A 16,297-nucleotide genomic window follows, 5' to 3' on the forward strand; every position below is an offset into this window, starting at 1 on the left:
AAAGCTTTTGATGAATAAAGCGTGCTTAATCTGTTCTTATCAGCTTAATATCTGATACAGTCCCCATAGGGGACTCAGAATATTAAACTGATTTTTGGAGCCGGGTGGGTGTCCGGAGCTTGCTCCGACCCCGCCGCGGGTCGACTGGGCATTGCAGTGCCGTCCAGTTCGGCCCAGTGAGTGTGATTAAGCATAAAAAACTTGGTCGCGCTCACTGGTAAAACCGCGGAGTCGCCTAACGTGCCCGGGCTGGCAGCGTAAACTCATTTTCTGTGTTCTGAGTCTCCGACACGCGGTCGCGTTCGGTGTCGTTTTTGACAGGTATAGGTTAGCCGCACGATCGCTGCGAGATCTCTAAGTTCGGCAATACGGGCAGTCTAATACAGGACAGGCACTGCCATCTCTCGCCGCGCACTAGAGAGACCACTCTTAGCACGCGGCGAGCTTCTCTCGCCGCGGGGCATATACCTCACTTAGAGGTATGGACTGCCATATTGCCGAGCCTTGAGGCGGACTCGATGCGAGATTTCTAAGTCCGGCAATACTGGCGGCAGTACAGGCACTGCCATCTCTCGCCGCGCACTAGAGAGACCACTCGACTTAGCACGTGGCGAGCTTCTCTCGCCACGGGGCATATACCTCACCTAGAGGTATGGACCGCCATATTGCCGAGCCTTAAGGCGGACTCGATCTTAAGCTCAGTTCATATATAACCGAGTGTGAGTGTCGCGTAAGCCGAGGAGCGATTTCGTGCAAGTTACTCGTGCCGCGTTCCGAAAACCTAAAGGGGAGTTTGCCGGTGTGTTCCAATTTTGTCCAACTTTTTGTCCAATTCGGACTTTGACTATTCTCGTGCGGCAAACTCCCAACAGTCGCGAGTGCGAGTGTCCAGTGCGAGCGGAGGACCAACCGGAAGGCTGGAGGCGCCCATATAGAGGACCCACACCGGATCTGGCACACCGGTAAGTAAAGGGGGGTCCACACGGGGCGACCGATACTCGCTAAGGTAAGGCGGTATCCGGCGCGCTTCCGCAAGGGTGTGTGCGGGGATCCGCGGGCGCATGTATGTCCACGACTTTGCGCGTGTGCAGGCGCTTCTCCGGTGCCCCCGCTCCCCCTAGGGGTGTCCGCATCGCCGCGGGTGCCGTTTCGCCGCGCATTGCGCGTGTGCGGGCGCTCTTCCGGCACCGTGGGCGCTGCGTTGCCACGCATCGCGCGTGCGCAGGCGCTCTTCCGGTGCCGCGGGTGCTGTTTCGCCGCGCATTGCGCGTGTGCGGGCGCTCTTCCGGCACCGTGTGCGCTGCGTTGCAGGCGCATCGCGCGTGCCACCGCTCCCCTAGGGGTGTCCGCATCGCCGCGGGTGCCGTTTCGCCGCGCATTGCGCGTGTGCGGGCGCTCTTCCGGCACCGTGGGCGCTGCGTTGCCACGCATCGCGCGTGCGCGGGCGCTCTTCCGGTGCCGCGGGTGCTGCTGCCGCGCGTAGTGCCTGCGCGGGCTCTCTTCCGGTTCTGCGGCGCCTCCTCGGCGTGTGGCGCGCTGCGGCCGCCTCCTTGGCGTGGTGTCGTCGCCATTAGGGGGTGTCCACTCTGCAAACTCGGGTGCGTGGACACCCTGCGTGGCTCGGTGAATTGTTCTTAGATATCTCTCCTATTTATATTTTTATTATTTATTTATTCTACTCTAAGGGGGTGACCGATTTGGAAACTTCGTGCGCGCGGTCACCCCAGGCAATTTCTGGATATTTTTGGAAAAAAGTGGGGGGACCGAACTAAAAACTCTTGCGCACTGGCCCCCCACGCATAGTAGATTCAATTCCAGCTCTCTTAAGCCAAAGCAGGGGGGGTCCAATTTAGGACCATAAGTCGCGGACCCCTCCTACCGAGCCACGGGACCCTCCACAGTAGTACACACACATTTCTCATAAATTCCTCGGTGTGCCGGACCCGATGGAGGTAACGCTGGAATACCCACTGCCCATTGAATGGGAAAACAAACCGCGCTGCCCCCGATGCTGGGAAGCAAGACTCGCGGGGGCAGCGATACCGTGTACAGGGGGCGCCTTCAGCGACGCGGCGCACCTTGCAAAACATCTCAAGGCAAAACACCCGGGGGATTATATCACCTATAAATGCTCACTATGTAACTTTAAGGGGGGATCTAGATACCCCCTTAAGGATGTAAAAGCGCACTACGCCAAAGTCCACAGCGCGAATAATTCTTCATCCTCCCGGGTGGGTGCGTCGCGACCGGGCACTCGCGGCAACAGTGACGTCGGTGAGCAGAGCGATTCGGGTGCGCGTTCTCGCGTTACCGGCGCAACCGCGCGACCGAGGGGGAGTAACCCACCCGCACAAGACCCGCGGCAACCGAGGTTGTCCTTCCGGTCCACCCCACCGCCAGGACCATCGGGGGCCACGAGAAGAAGCGCAACACCGCCAACCGCTGCAGCAGGGTCCCCCTCATACGCGACGGTGACTGCGGGCGAATTACCATCCCGCCCACCAGCGCCAGTGGAGGCCCGCCGTCACTCCGCCGCACAAGCCATGCCCCACACAACAACAACAGCAGCAGCAGCATCAACATCAGCAGCAGCAGCCGCCGCAGCTGCAACATCAGCAGGGCCGCCGACGACCGCCACAGGCAAGCCTAGAGTGTTGTCGGTGCAGCTGGTGAGGCTGCCAATCAAGATCAAGGCCGCAAGGCCCGCGACGACGCGGGCCAAACCAACACCTCTCATACGGCCCGCGCCGACTGGAGCGACGCGGGCGAGTGTGAGTGCGGCCAATAGCCAGTCGGTCGCTACCAGATCGGCACGCGCTCCCTCCCACCCCCCGCAGCGAACGTCACCTGTCGCGGGGGCATCAGCATCATCCTCCACCACCACCAGATGGAGCGGGGAGGGGGCACAGAGGTCGCCGCTCGACAGGCGGACCCCGCCTGCGCGTAATGCGGGCGGGCAATCCGTCGCCACGAGGACGCGACGGGCGACGAGCGTGCCGACCGAGAAGAGCGACAGCGCGGCAAGACTGGAGTGCGTCCCCCCGCACCCCCGCACAAGGGGTGCGGCCACGAGCATCGGCAAAGCAGGGGGGACGAAGGAGAAGCCGCCCGACAGCACTCCGCCGACCAACGTCCAAGGCGGGGTCGCAACGAGGACGAGGAGTCGGGCGAGCAGCACTCCAGTCGAGAAGAGCGCACTAGAGGCGCGACTGGCTGCCCTGGACAGACCACCGCCTGGGGCGAAAGGCAGCGCGGCGTCGCGGAGCGCGAGTGACACGGCACAGCAAGGAACATCGAGAGAGTCACCCGCGCGGTCCCCCAGTCTGCCGCAGACCACCCGCGGCAGCCCAACGGGGGGCCGATCCAACATCCATCCCGCGACGTCGCTCCCGGCAACACTGACGACCTGCACGGTGACAACTACAACGTGCGGGGGTCCAGTGATGTCCACTGGACTCCCCGTGGGAAAGGGCCGCAGTCCACCGCGGCCATCCCTCCTGCCTACCATCCTGGAGGCGTCACCGTGCGTGGCGGCCGTCCCGACAACACCCGGCGAGCAGAGGACCTCCCCGCAGACAGCGCCATCGTCGCCGGGGGTGGGGGTCCGGCGGCGGCGGGGCGCGGCCATCATCCTCTCATCCGACAGCGAGGGGGACGAGGGTGAACCGTGGAGGACACACCGAGGGAGAAGAGCGGGAAGAAGACACACTCCACCTGGTCTCCCCCCAAACTCGCGGTCCCCTCCGGTCGCGCACGCGAGACCGACGCCCGAAACCGCGAAAACAGCGTCGGCGAACTCCCGCGCTAACGCGAGCCCGCGTGGGAGTTTTAGCGATACCAACAACAATAGTTTTGAAGATACGGTCCATTCCAGCCAATCCGTCCGACCACCACCATCGACGGAGGCGGCAAGTCGTCGCGGGACATCGCTGGAGGACCGTGTAGGAGGAGACACCGGGAATGGTGCTGCGCGGGTAAGTGCCGAACACCCGTGTGCTCCCGTATGTGCCCGCGGTGTGATGGGTCGGCGGGCGCAACCGTTACCCATCGTGCCACCCCGTGAGGAAGGCGGAGCACCTCCGAACCTTGTCGGTCGTCACGGGGGCCGGGAGCGGCACCACGGTCGGCGGCGCGTCGACGCACCGGTCGCTCAGCCGTCTCGGGGCTACCCCGTGCCTGTTGCTGTCGTCAGGCAGCGCAGGCGCGAGTTGGTGGCCGACCGAGACGCGCTGGTCGAACGGGCGGCGAACGTCGCTACGATTGCTGACCTGGAGGCGTACGCGGCTTCGGTCGCTGCGTGGTTCGGGGAGGACGCAACGGAAGGGGCCGGCGGTGCCGCGCCCGGCGTCCAAGGCCGGCCAAATCGGCGGCGGAACGCCGGGGCGCGTCGGGGGGCGAGGGGAGGTGTGCCTCCGGGGGGAGAGGGTGACAGTCGTGCGGGGCAAGCTTCACTTGGCCCCGCGACGTCACAGGAGGAGCACGGGGGCTGGGTGCGCGAGGCCAAGCGCTTACAGGCGCTGTACAGGACAAACCGTCGCAAGGCAGTGCGAGAGATCCTCCAGGGGCCTGCTGACCTCTGCCAGGTGCCCAGGCAGCAGGTTCAGGAATATTTCGAGCGCTTGTACCGCGGCGGGGAGGATCTGGCCGGCGGCGGCGTGCAGGCTGAGCCCACTGACCCCTCGGACGTAGCGGGGGAGTTCGAATACCTCGCGGATCCCTTCACGGAGAGAGTGGTGGATCGCCGGCTCCGGCGTATGAATAACTCAGCGCCCGGACCCGACGGTATCGCCTACAAGGACCTTCGTGCCAGGGACCCGGGGGCGCGGCTCCTCACCGCAGTATTCAATGCGTGTCTGCGTCTTGAGGTAGTCCCCGCGTCGTGGAAGACCTCCAGCACTCTTCTTATCCATAAGAAGGACGACCCAAACGTGTTGGAGAACTGGCGCCCTCTCGCCTTGGGGGACACTGTCCCTAAGCTTTTCGCCGCGCTTTTGGCTGACCGCCTAACCGACTGGTCGGTCGACCACGGCCGTCTCAGTCCCGCTCAAAAGGGCTTCCTGAGGGACGAGGGGGGGTGCTACGAACACAATTTCGTCCTCCAGGAGATCCTGACTGACGCGCGGAGGACTCGGAGGCAGGCGGTCGTCGCGTGGCTGGACCTGTCCAATGCGTTTGGATCGGTCCCGCACGCGGTGATCCGCCGTGCTCTAGCTGGAGCGGCGGTGCCACGGAGACTCATAGCGATATGGGAATCCATGTACGATGGCTGCACGACGCGTGTGCGCACCGCCGACGGCTACACGGCGCCCATCCCCATTCGCTCGGGGGTCAAACAGGGTTGTCCGCTAAGTCCAATCGTCTTCAACATCGCGATCAACTCGGTGGTGCATGCCGCCACCGAGATGAATGTCGGGTACGCCCTTCATGGGCAATCGTTTTCCGCGCTGGCTTACGCGGACGACATTGCACTCCTGTCATCGACGCCCGAGGGAATGGGACAACTGCTTCGTGCAGTGGAGAGGGAGGCAGCGTCGGTGGGGCTGCGGTTCAACCCTGCAAAATGCGCCACCCTGCACATCGGTGCGGGCAATGGCGGCAGGGTCCTGCCGACGTCATTCCGTCTCCAGGGCCAACCGATTCGCCCCCTTGCAGACGGCGAGCCTTATACGCACCTCGGCATTCCAACGGGATTCTCCGTTGATCAGACGCCCTACGCCGCCGTCACGGACATCGTCTCGGACCTCTGCGCGGTCGATCAATCCCTCCTTGCCCCTTGGCAAAAGTTTGACTTAATGGCTACCTTCATCCTGCCGCGTCTCGATTTCTTATTACGGGGGGCCAGAGTTCAGAAGAGTCCCCTCACGGCCGCTGACAGGGTGTTACGCCGTTATGCCAAGTCCTGGCTGAACCTCCCTCAGCGCGCGAGTGCGGAGGGGGTCTACATGCCTCCCCGCTGGGGTGGATGTGGCCTCCTTCCGCTCTCCGATCTCGCCGACGTGCTGTCCGTCGCTCACGTCTTCCGTATGCTTACGGCTGGCGACGCGGCGGTCAGGACGCTGGCGTGGCAGTCGCTGAGGGGAGTGGTCCAGCGTAGGATAGGCTACGCCCCTGCTGGCGACGAGATCGCCAACTTCCTCTCCGGCTCGCTGGAGGGACGGCTGAGGGGTGGAGGGGAGGCTTCCCTCTGGTCCAGGGCGAGAAACGCCGCGCAGCGTCAGTCCGAGAGGTTGTCCCTGCGGTGGCGGTGGGTTCCTGAGACGGAGGAGATGATCTTGGAGTGCCGGGGTCCCAGAGGCGCCACGGTGAAGATTCCGCCTGGTGCGCGCGCCCAGGTAGTGGGTCGGTTGCGCTCAGCTGTAGCGGAATATTACGCGAGTACCTTGCTCGCGAAGCGAGATCAGGGTAAGGTCTTCGAGGTGTCGTCGCGGTGCCGAGTGAGCAATCACTTTATCCGTGGCGGCAGCTTTACCCGCTTCGCCGATTGGCGTTTTATCCACAAGGCGCGGCTGGACGTGCTCCCTCTCAACGGCGCGCGCCGTTGGGGGGATGGAGACAAGCGCTGTCGTCGTTGCGGGGAAGTATCGGAGACATTACCCCACGTGCTCTGCCACTGCGGCGTCCACTCTGCCGCAATACAGCTGAGGCACAATGCCGTCTTGCACCGCCTCTGGAAGGCTTGTCGTATGCCGGGGGAAAAGCGGGTAAACCAGCGGATCGAGGGGATCGACGGGGAACTTGGCGAGCTACGACCTGATCTCGTGATCAGGCACGAGCCCTCCAAGAGTGTCGTCATATGCGACGTGACGGTGCCCTTTGAGAACCGTTGGGAGGCTTTCGAGGACGCTAGGGCGAGGAAAATAGCCAAGTACTCGCCACTAGCTGAGGAGCTCCAGCGCAGGGGGTACCGTGTGGTCGTGACGGCCTTCGTCGTCGGTGCCCTCGGGTCATGGGATCCGAGAAACGAAGCGGTGCTGAGACTGCTGCGGATTGGCACCCCGTACGCGTCACTGATGCGCCGTCTGATGGTCTCGGATACCATCCGCTGGTCCAGGGACATCTACGTGGAGCACGTGTCTGGCACTCGCCAGTACCGGGCTCCTCCTCGCCCCGCCGGTGGTGGATTTGCGACGCCGCCTCGGGCCATTCGCCGACGCTGGCTCGCCGACGAAGTAGAGCGGCACGACGCGATTGCGTGTGTGAATGTCGCGTAACTTATTTCGAGTCTTTGTCTTGGCCCCTCCTTTTTAACCTATGCAGGAGGGAGCGGCCCAATGTCCACTTATTCTATTTACTTATTTTGTACGCGCTCGACATAATGCTTTTCTTTTCTCTTCTTTTCTCTTTTCTCTTATGTACAAGTGGACGGGGCCCCTCCTTGCTGGTTTTAACTATTTATTTCTCTATTTTCTTGTTACTGCGTACTTTTGTACTTTTTATTCTGTTATCTCTATTACTATTTCTCTGCGTTTTCATCCCTAGTCACTTCTATCTTTTGTTATATTTATTTATTTCTCGTTATTTACTTCTCTTTTTACTCATTTTTCTACTTTTTAACTTTTACTACTTCGTTTGTGGGGCCCTATATGTTCGAGTGTGTATGTCGCGAATAAATCTTGTATTTTAGCGTGTGTGAGTGACCGCGTTATACACTCTTAATTTTTAACCATTGTAAAAACTGCCGCGCGCGTCCCCCTGGGAATTTTTAACTTATGACGACGCCTCTGTGATATCCCAGGGGGCGCCACAACTGTGATAACGTATCCCCCCAGCGCGCGAGCTGGGGAGATGAATGTGATATTCTGCCTTTATTGCGACGGGCCGGGACGCGTACCCCGGCCCTAACTAGTCGTAGTGCCCACTGGCAGGGGGGGCGATTGTCCCCTGCCCACTCTATATTCTAGTCTTTTTGCGCGCGGCCTAGCCGCTTTGATTGTAACGACCCCAGGGGGTACTGTCCCCTGGGGAAAAGCTTTTGATGAATAAAGCGTGCTTAATCTGTTCTTATCAGCTTAATATCTGATACAGTCCCCATAGGGGACTCAGAATATTAAACTGATTTTTGGAGCCGGGTGGGTGTCCGGAGCTTGCTCCGACCCCGCCGCGGGTCGACTGGGCATTGCAGTGCCGTCCAGTTCGGCCCAGTGAGTGTGATTAAGCATAAAAAACTTGGTCGCGCTCACTGGTAAAACCGCGGAGTCGCCTAACGTGCCCGGGCTGGCAGCGTAAACTCATTTTCTGTGTTCTGAGTCTCCGACACGCGGTCGCGTTCGGTGTCGTTTTTGACAGGTATAGGTTAGCCGCACGATCGCTGCGAGATCTCTAAGTTCGGCAATACGGGCAGTCTAATACAGGACAGGCACTGCCATCTCTCGCCGCGCACTAGAGAGACCACTCTTAGCACGCGGCGAGCTTCTCTCGCCGCGGGGCATATACCTCACTTAGAGGTATGGACTGCCATATTGCCGAGCCTTGAGGCGGACTCGATGCGAGATTTCTAAGTCCGGCAATACTGGCGGCAGTACAGGCACTGCCATCTCTCGCCGCGCACTAGAGAGACCACTCGACTTAGCACGTGGCGAGCTTCTCTCGCCACGGGGCATATACCTCACCTAGAGGTATGGACCGCCATATTGCCGAGCCTTAAGGCGGACTCGATCTTAAGCTCAGTTCATATATAACCGAGTGTGAGTGTCGCGTAAGCCGAGGAGCGATTTCGTGCAAGTTACTCGTGCCGCGTTCCGAAAACCTAAAGGGGAGTTTGCCGGTGTGTTCCAATTTTGTCCAACTTTTTGTCCAATTCGGACTTTGACTATTCTCGTGCGGCAAACTCCCAACAGTCGCGAGTGCGAGTGTCCAGTGCGAGCGGAGGACCAACCGGAAGGCTGGAGGCGCCCATATAGAGGACCCACACCGGATCTGGCACACCGGTAAGTAAAGGGGGGTCCACACGGGGCGACCGATACTCGCTAAGGTAAGGCGGTATCCGGCGCGCTTCCGCAAGGGTGTGTGCGGGGATCCGCGGGCGCATGTATGTCCACGACTTTGCGCGTGTGCAGGCGCTTCTCCGGTGCCCCCGCTCCCCCTAGGGGTGTCCGCATCGCCGCGGGTGCCGTTTCGCCGCGCATTGCGCGTGTGCGGGCGCTCTTCCGGCACCGTGGGCGCTGCGTTGCCACGCATCGCGCGTGCGCAGGCGCTCTTCCGGTGCCGCGGTGCTGTTTCGCCGCGCATTTCGCGTGTGCGGGCGCTCTTCCGGACCGTGGGCGCTGCGTTGCCACGCATCGCGCGTGCGCAGGCGCTCTTCCGGTGCCGCGGCGCTGCTTTCGCCGCGCATTGCGCGTGTGCGGGCGCTCTTCCGGCACCGTGGGCGCTGCGTTGCCACGCATCGCGCGTGCGCGGGCGCTCTTCCGGTGCCGCGGGTGCTGCTGCCGCGCGTGGTGCCTGCGCGGGCTCTCTTCCGGTTCTGCGGCGCCTCCTCGGCGTGTGGCGCGCTGCGGCCGCCTCCTTGGCGTGGTGTCGTCGCCATTAGGGGGTGTCCACTCTGCAAACTCGGGTGCGTGGACACCCTGCGTGGCTCGGTGAATTGTTCTTAGATATCTCTCCTATTTATATTTTTATTATTTATTTATTCTACTCTAAGGGGGTGACCGATTTGGAAACTTCGTGCGCGCGGTCACCCCAGGCAATTTCTGGATATTTTTGGAAAAAAGTGGGGGGACCGAACTAAAAACTCTTGCGCACTGGCCCCCCACGCATAGTAGATTCAATTTCAGCTCTCTTAAGCCAAAGCAGGGGGGGTCCAATTTAGGACCATAAGTCGCGGACCCCTCCTACCGAGCCACGGGACCCTCCACAGTAGTACACACACATTTCTCATAAATTCCTCGGTGTGCCGGACCCGATGGAGGTAACGCTGGAATACCCACTGCCCATTGAATGGGAAAACAAACCGCGCTGCCCCCGATGCTGGGAAGCAAGACTCGCGGGGGCAGCGATACCGTGTACAGGGGGCGCCTTCAGCGACGCGGCGCACCTTGCAAAACATCTCAAGGCAAAACACCCGGGGGATTATATCACTTATAAATGCTCACTATGTAACTTTAAGGGGGGGTCTAGATACCCCCTTAAGGATGTAAAAGCGCACTACGCCAAAGTTCACAGCGCGAATAATTCTTCATCCTCCCGGGTGGGTGCGTCGCGACCGGGCACTCGCGGCAACAGTGACGTCGGTGAGCAGAGCGATTCGGGTGCGCGTTCTCGCGTTACCGGCGCAACCGCGCGACCGAGGGGGAGTAACCCACCCGCACAAGACCCGCGGCAACCGAGGTTGTCCTTCCGGTCCACCCCACCGCCAGGACCATCGGGGGCCACGAGAAGAAGCGCAACACCGCCAACCGCTGCAGCAGGGTCCCCCTCATACGCGACGGTGACTGCGGGCGAATTACCATCCCGCCCACCAGCGCCAGTGGAGGCCCGCCGTCACTCCGCCGCACAAGCCATGCCCCACACAACAACAACAGCAGCAGCAGCATCAACATCAGCAGCAGCAGCCGCCGCAGCTGCAACATCAGCAGGGCCGCCGACGACCGCCACAGGCAAGCCTAGAGTGTTGTCGGTGCAGCTGGTGAGGCTGCCAATCAAGATCAAGGCCGCAAGGCCCGCGACGACGCGGGCCAAACCAACACCTCTCATACGGCCCGCGCCGACTGGAGCGACGCGGGCGAGTGTGAGTGCGGCCAATAGCCAGTCGGTCGCTACCAGATCGGCACGCGCTCCCTCCCACCCCCCGCAGCGAACGTCACCTGTCGCGGGGGCATCAGCATCATCCTCCACCACCACCAGATGGAGCGGGGAGGGGGCACAGAGGTCGCCGCTCGACAGGCGGACCCCGCCTGCGCGTAATGCGGGCGGGCAATCCGTCGCCACGAGGACGCGACGGGCGACGAGCGTGCCGACCGAGAAGAGCGACAGCGCGGCAAGACTGGAGTGCGTCCCCCCGCACCCCCGCACAAGGGGTGCGGCCACGAGCATCGGCAAAGCAGGGGGGACGAAGGAGAAGCCGCCCGACAGCACTCCGCCGACCAACGTCCAAGGCGGGGTCGCAACGAGGACGAGGAGTCGGGCGAGCAGCACTCCAGTCGAGAAGAGCGCACTAGAGGCGCGACTGGCTGCCCTGGACAGACCACCGCCTGGGGCGAAAGGCAGCGCGGCGTCGCGGAGCGCGAGTGACACGGCACAGCAAGGAACATCGAGAGAGTCACCCGCGCGGTCCCCCAGTCTGCCGCAGACCACCCGCGGCAGCCCAACGGGGGGCCGATCCAACATCCATCCCGCGACGTCGCTCCCGGCAACACTGACGACCTGCACGGTGACAACTACAACGTGCGGGGGTCCAGTGATGTCCACTGGACTCCCCGTGGGAAAGGGCCGCAGTCCACCGCGGCCATCCCTCCTGCCTACCATCCTGGAGGCGTCACCGTGCGTGGCGGCCGTCCCGACAACACCCGGCGAGCAGAGGACCTCCCCGCAGACAGCGCCATCGTCGCCGGGGGTGGGGGTCCGGCGGCGGCGGGGCGCGGCCATCATCCTCTCATCCGACAGCGAGGGGGACGAGGGTGAACCGTGGAGGACACACCGAGGGAGAAGAGCGGGAAGAAGACACACTCCACCTGGTCTCCCCCCAAACTCGCGGTGCCCCTCCGGTCGCGCACGCGAGACCGACGCCCGAAACCGCGAAAACAGCGTCGGCGAACTCCCGCGCTAACGCGAGCCCGCGTGGGAGTTTTAGCGATACCAACAACAATAGTTTTGAAGATACGGTCCATTCCAGCCAATCCGTCCGACCACCACCATCGACGGAGGCGGCAAGTCGTCGCGGGACATCGCTGGAGGACCGTGTAGGAGGAGACACGCGGGAATGGTGCTGCGCGGGTAAGTGCCGAACACCCGTGTGCTCCCGTATGTGCCCGCGGTGTGATGGGTCGGCGGGCGCAACCGTTACCCATCGTGCCACCCCGTGAGGAAGGCGGAGCACCTCTGAACCTTGTCGGTCGTCACGGGGGCCGGGAGCGGCACCACGGTCGGCGGCGCGTCGACGCACCGGTCGCTCAGCCGTCTCGGGGCTACCCCGTGCCTGTTGCTGTCGTCAGGCAGCGCAGGCGCGAGTTGGTGGCCGACCGAGACGCGCTGGTCGAACGGGCGGCGAACGTCGCTACGATTGCTGACCTGGAGGCGTACGCGGCTTCGGTCGCTGCGTGGTTCGGGGAGGACGCAACGGAAGGGGCCGGCGGTGCCGCGCCCGGCGTCCAAGGCCGGCCAAATCGGCGGCGGAACGCCGGGGCGCGTCGGGGGGCGAGGGGAGGTGTGCCTCCGGGGGGAGAGGGTGACAGTCGTGCGGGGCAAGCTTCACTTGGCCCCGCGACGTCACAGGAGGAGCACGGGGGCTGGGTGCGCGAGGCCAAGCGCTTACAGGCGCTGTACAGGACAAACCGTCGCAAGGCAGTGCGAGAGATCCTCCAGGGGCCTGCTGACCTCTGCCAGGTGCCCAGGCAGCAGGTTCAGGAATATTTCGAGCGCTTGTACCGCGGCGGGGAGGATCTGGCCGGCGGCGGCGTGCAGGCTGAGCCCACTGACCCCTCGGACGTAGCGGGGGAGTTCGAATACCTCGCGGATCCCTTCACGGAGAGAGTGGTGGATCGCCGGCTCCGGCGTATGAATAACTCAGCGCCCGGACCCGACGGTATCGCCTACAAGGACCTTCGTGCCAGGGACCCGGGGGCGCGGCTCCTCACCGCAGTATTCAATGCGTGTCTGCGTCTTGAGGTAGTCCCCGCGTCGTGGAAGACCTCCAGCACTCTTCTTATCCATAAGAAGGACGACCCAAACGTGTTGGAGAACTGGCGCCCTCTCGCCTTGGGGGACACTGTCCCTAAGCTTTTCGCCGCGCTTTTGGCTGACCGCCTAACCGACTGGTCGGTCGACCACGGCCGTCTCAGTCCCGCTCAAAAGGGCTTCCTGAGGGACGAGGGGTGCTACGAACACAATTTCGTCCTCCAGGAGATCCTGACTGACGCGCGGAGGACTCGGAGGCAGGCGGTCGTCGCGTGGCTGGACCTGTCCAATGCGTTTGGATCGGTCCCGCACGCGGTGATCCGCCGTGCTCTAGCTGGAGCGGCGGTGCCACGGAGACTCATAGCGATATGGGAATCCATGTACGATGGCTGCACGACGCGTGTGCGCACCGCCGACGGCTACACGGCGCCCATCCCCATTCGCTCGGGGGTCAAACAGGGTTGTCCGCTAAGTCCAATCGTCTTCAACATCGCGATCAACTCGGTGGTGCATGCCGCCACCGAGATGAATGTCGGGATACGCCCTTCATGGGCAATCGTTTTCCGCGCTGGCTTACGCGGACGACATTGCACTCCTGTCATCGACGCCCGAGGGAATGGGACAACTGCTTCGTGCAGTGGAGAGGGAGGCAGCGTCGGTGGGGCTGCGGTTCAACCCTGCAAAATGCGCCACCCTGCACATCGGTGCGGGCAATGGCGGCAGGGTCCTGCCGACGTCATTCCGTCTCCAGGGCCAACCGATTCGCCCCCTTGCAGACGGCGAGCCTTATACGCACCTCGGCATTCCAACGGGATTCTCCGTTGATCAGACGCCCTACGCCGCCGTCACGGACATCGTCTCGGACCTCTGCGCGGTCGATCAATCCCTCCTTGCCCCTTGGCAAAAGTTTGACTTAATGGCTACCTTCATCCTGCCGCGTCTCGATTTCTTATTACGGGGGGCCAGAGTTCAGAAGAGTCCCCTCACGGCCGCTGACAGGGTGTTACGCCGTTATGCCAAGTCCTGGCTGAACCTCCCTCAGCGCGCGAGTGCGGAGGGGGTCTACATGCCTCCCCGCTGGGGTGGATGTGGCCTCCTTCCGCTCTCCGATCTCGCCGACGTGCTGTCCGTCGCTCACGTCTTCCGTATGCTTACGGCTGGCGACGCGGCGGTCAGGACGCTGGCGTGGCAGTCGCTGAGGGGAGTGGTCCAGCGTAGGATAGGCTACGCCCCTGCTGGCGACGAGATCGCCAACTTCCTCTCCGGCTCGCTGGAGGGACGGCTGAGGGGTGGAGGGGAGGCTTCCCTCTGGTCCAGGGCGAGAAACGCCGCGCAGCGTCAGTCCGAGAGGTTGTCCCTGCGGTGGCGGTGGGTTCCTGAGACGGAGGAGATGATCTTGGAGTGCCGGGGTCCCAGAGGCGCCACGGTGAAGATTCCGCCTGGTGCGCGCGCCCAGGTAGTGGGTCGGTTGCGCTCAGCTGTAGCGGAATATTACGCGAGTACCTTGCTCGCGAAGCGAGATCAGGGTAAGGTCTTCGAGGTGTCGTCGCGGTGCCGAGTGAGCAATCACTTTATCCGTGGCGGCAGCTTTACCCGCTTCGCCGATTGGCGTTTTATCCACAAGGCGCGGCTGGACGTGCTCCCTCTCAACGGCGCGCGCCGTTGGGGGGATGGAGACAAGCGCTGTCGTCGTTGCGGGGAAGTATCGGAGACATTACCCCACGTGCTCTGCCACTGCGGCGTCCACTCTGCCGCAATACAGCTGAGGCACAATGCCGTCTTGCACCGCCTCTGGAAGGCTTGTCGTATGCCGGGGGAAAAGCGGGTAAACCAGCGGATCGAGGGGATCGACGGGGAACTTGGCGAGCTACGACCTGATCTCGTGATCAGGCACGAGCCCTCCAAGAGTGTCGTCATATGCGACGTGACGGTGCCCTTTGAGAACCGTTGGGAGGCTTTCGAGGACGCTAGGGCGAGGAAAATAGCCAAGTACTCGCCACTAGCTGAGGAGCTCCAGCGCAGGGGGTACCGTGTGGTCGTGACGGCCTTCGTCGTCGGTGCCCTCGGGTCATGGGATCCGAGAAACGAAGCGGTGCTGAGACTGCTGCGGATTGGCACCCCGTACGCGTCACTGATGCGCCGTCTGATGGTCTCGGATACCATCCGCTGGTCCAGGGACATATACGTGGAGCACGTGTCTGGCACTCGCCAGTACCGGGCTCCTCCTCGCCCCGCCGGCGGTGGATTTGCGACGCCGCCTCGGGCCATTCGCCGACGCTGGCTCGCCGACGAAGTAGAGCGGCACGACGCGATTGCGTGTGTGAATGTCGCGTAACTTATTTCGAGTCTTTGTCTTGGCCCCTCCTTTTTAACCTATGCAGGAGGGAGCGGCCCAATGTCCACTTATTCTATTTACTTATTTTGTACGCGCTCGACATAATGCTTTTCTTTTCTCTTCTTTTCTCTTTTCTCTTATGTACAAGTGGACGGGGCCCCTCCTTGCTGGTTTTAACTATTTATTTCTCTATTTTCTTGTTACTGCGTACTTTTGTACTTTTTATTCTGTTATCTCTATTACTATTTCTCTGCGTTTTCATCCCTAGTCACTTCTATCTTTTGTTATATTTATTTATCTCTCGTTATTTACTTCTCTTTTTACTCGTTTTTCTACTTTTTAACTTTTACTACTTCGTTTGTGGGGCCCTACATGTTCGAGTGTGTATGTCGCGAAAAAATCTTGTATTTTAGCGTGTATGAGTGACCGCGTTATTTAACCATTGTAAAAACTGCCGCGCGCGTCCCCCTGGGAATTTTTAACTTATGACGACGCCTCTGTGATATCCCAGGGGGCGCCACAACTGTGATAACGTATCCCCCCAGCGCGCGAGCTGGGGGAATGAATGTGATATTCTGCCTTTATTGCGACGGGCCGGGACGCGTACCCTGGCCCTAACTAGTCGTAGTGCCCAATGGCAGGGGGGGCGACTGTCCCCTGCCCACTTGATATTCTAGTCTTTCTGCGCGCGGCCTAGCCGCTTTGATTGTAACGACCCCAGGGGGTACTGTCCCCTGGGGAAAAGCTTTTGATGAATAAAGCGTGCTTAATCTGTTCTTATCAGCTTAATATCTGATACAGTCCCCATAGGGGACTCAGAATATTAAACTGATTTTTGGAGCCGGGTGGGTGTCCGGAGCTTGCTCCGACCCCGCCGCGGGTCGACTGGGCATTGCAGTGCCGTCCAGTTCGGCCCAGTGAGTGTGATTAAGCATAAAAAACTTGGTTGGGCTCACAAAACCGCGGAGTCACCTAACGTGCCCGGGCTGGCAGCTTAAACTCATTTTCTGTGTTCTGAGTCCCCGACACGCGGTCGCGTTCGGTGTTGTTTTTGACAGGTATAGGTATAGGTTAGCCGCACGATCGCTGTGAGATCTCTAAGTTCGGCAATACTGGCAGTCTAATACAGTACAG

The 16,297-nt window shown here is 61.5% G+C and overlaps 3 protein-coding genes and 3 pseudogenes across 3 annotated transcripts; all 6 read left to right on the forward strand.

Annotated features, from left to right (window-relative positions):
- Positions 1-182, forward strand: LOC120358730 (annotated as a pseudogene).
- A 1,178-nt stretch (positions 183-1,360) lies between these two features.
- On the forward strand, positions 1,361-11,932 carry LOC120358701. The gene is made up of 7 exons (XM_039453741.1): positions 1,361-4,718; positions 6,264-7,169; positions 8,035-8,141; positions 8,838-8,927; positions 10,114-10,475; positions 10,542-11,548; positions 11,828-11,932. Exons 1-7 carry the CDS (start codon positions 1,947-1,949, stop codon positions 11,930-11,932), a joined length of 5,349 nt encoding a protein of 1,782 aa, XP_039309675.1. The 5' UTR covers positions 1,361-1,946.
- Positions 7,966-8,147, forward strand: LOC120358731 (annotated as a pseudogene).
- Positions 11,933-11,973: 41 nt separating the features above from the next.
- Positions 11,974-13,653, forward strand: LOC120358702. The gene has a single exon (XM_039453742.1). The coding sequence runs from the start codon at positions 11,974-11,976 to the stop codon at positions 13,651-13,653; it is 1,680 nt and encodes a 559-aa protein (XP_039309676.1).
- Positions 13,654-13,744: 91 nt separating this feature from the next.
- Positions 13,745-15,163, forward strand: LOC120358703. Its single transcript, XM_039453743.1, has one exon. It carries the CDS (start codon positions 13,745-13,747, stop codon positions 15,161-15,163), a length of 1,419 nt encoding a protein of 472 aa, XP_039309677.1.
- A 741-nt stretch (positions 15,164-15,904) lies between these two features.
- LOC120358732 lies at positions 15,905-16,086 on the forward strand (annotated as a pseudogene).
- Positions 16,087-16,297: the final 211 nt, after the last annotated feature.

Source organism: Solenopsis invicta, chromosome 9, assembly GCF_016802725.1.
Source record: "Solenopsis invicta isolate M01_SB chromosome 9, UNIL_Sinv_3.0, whole genome shotgun sequence".
Lineage (NCBI taxonomy): Eukaryota > Metazoa > Arthropoda > Insecta > Hymenoptera > Formicidae > Solenopsis > Solenopsis invicta.

Coding starts and splice junctions, on each gene's coding strand:
- LOC120358701 (XM_039453741.1), top strand. CDS start 1,947: ATGGAGGTAACGCTGGAATACCCACTGCCCATTGAATGGGAAAACAAA. Junction 8,142..8,837: donor GTGCCGTCCAGTTCGGCCCA/GTGAGTGTGATT, acceptor AACTCCCAACAG/TCGCGAGTGCGAGTGTCCAG. Junction 10,476..10,541: donor AGCGCCAGTGGAGGCCCGCC/GTCACTCCGCCG, acceptor CAACATCAGCAG/CAGCAGCCGCCGCAGCTGCA.
- LOC120358702 (XM_039453742.1), top strand. CDS start 11,974: ATGGGTCGGCGGGCGCAACCGTTACCCATCGTGCCACCCCGTGAGGAA.
- LOC120358703 (XM_039453743.1), top strand. CDS start 13,745: ATGGCTACCTTCATCCTGCCGCGTCTCGATTTCTTATTACGGGGGGCC.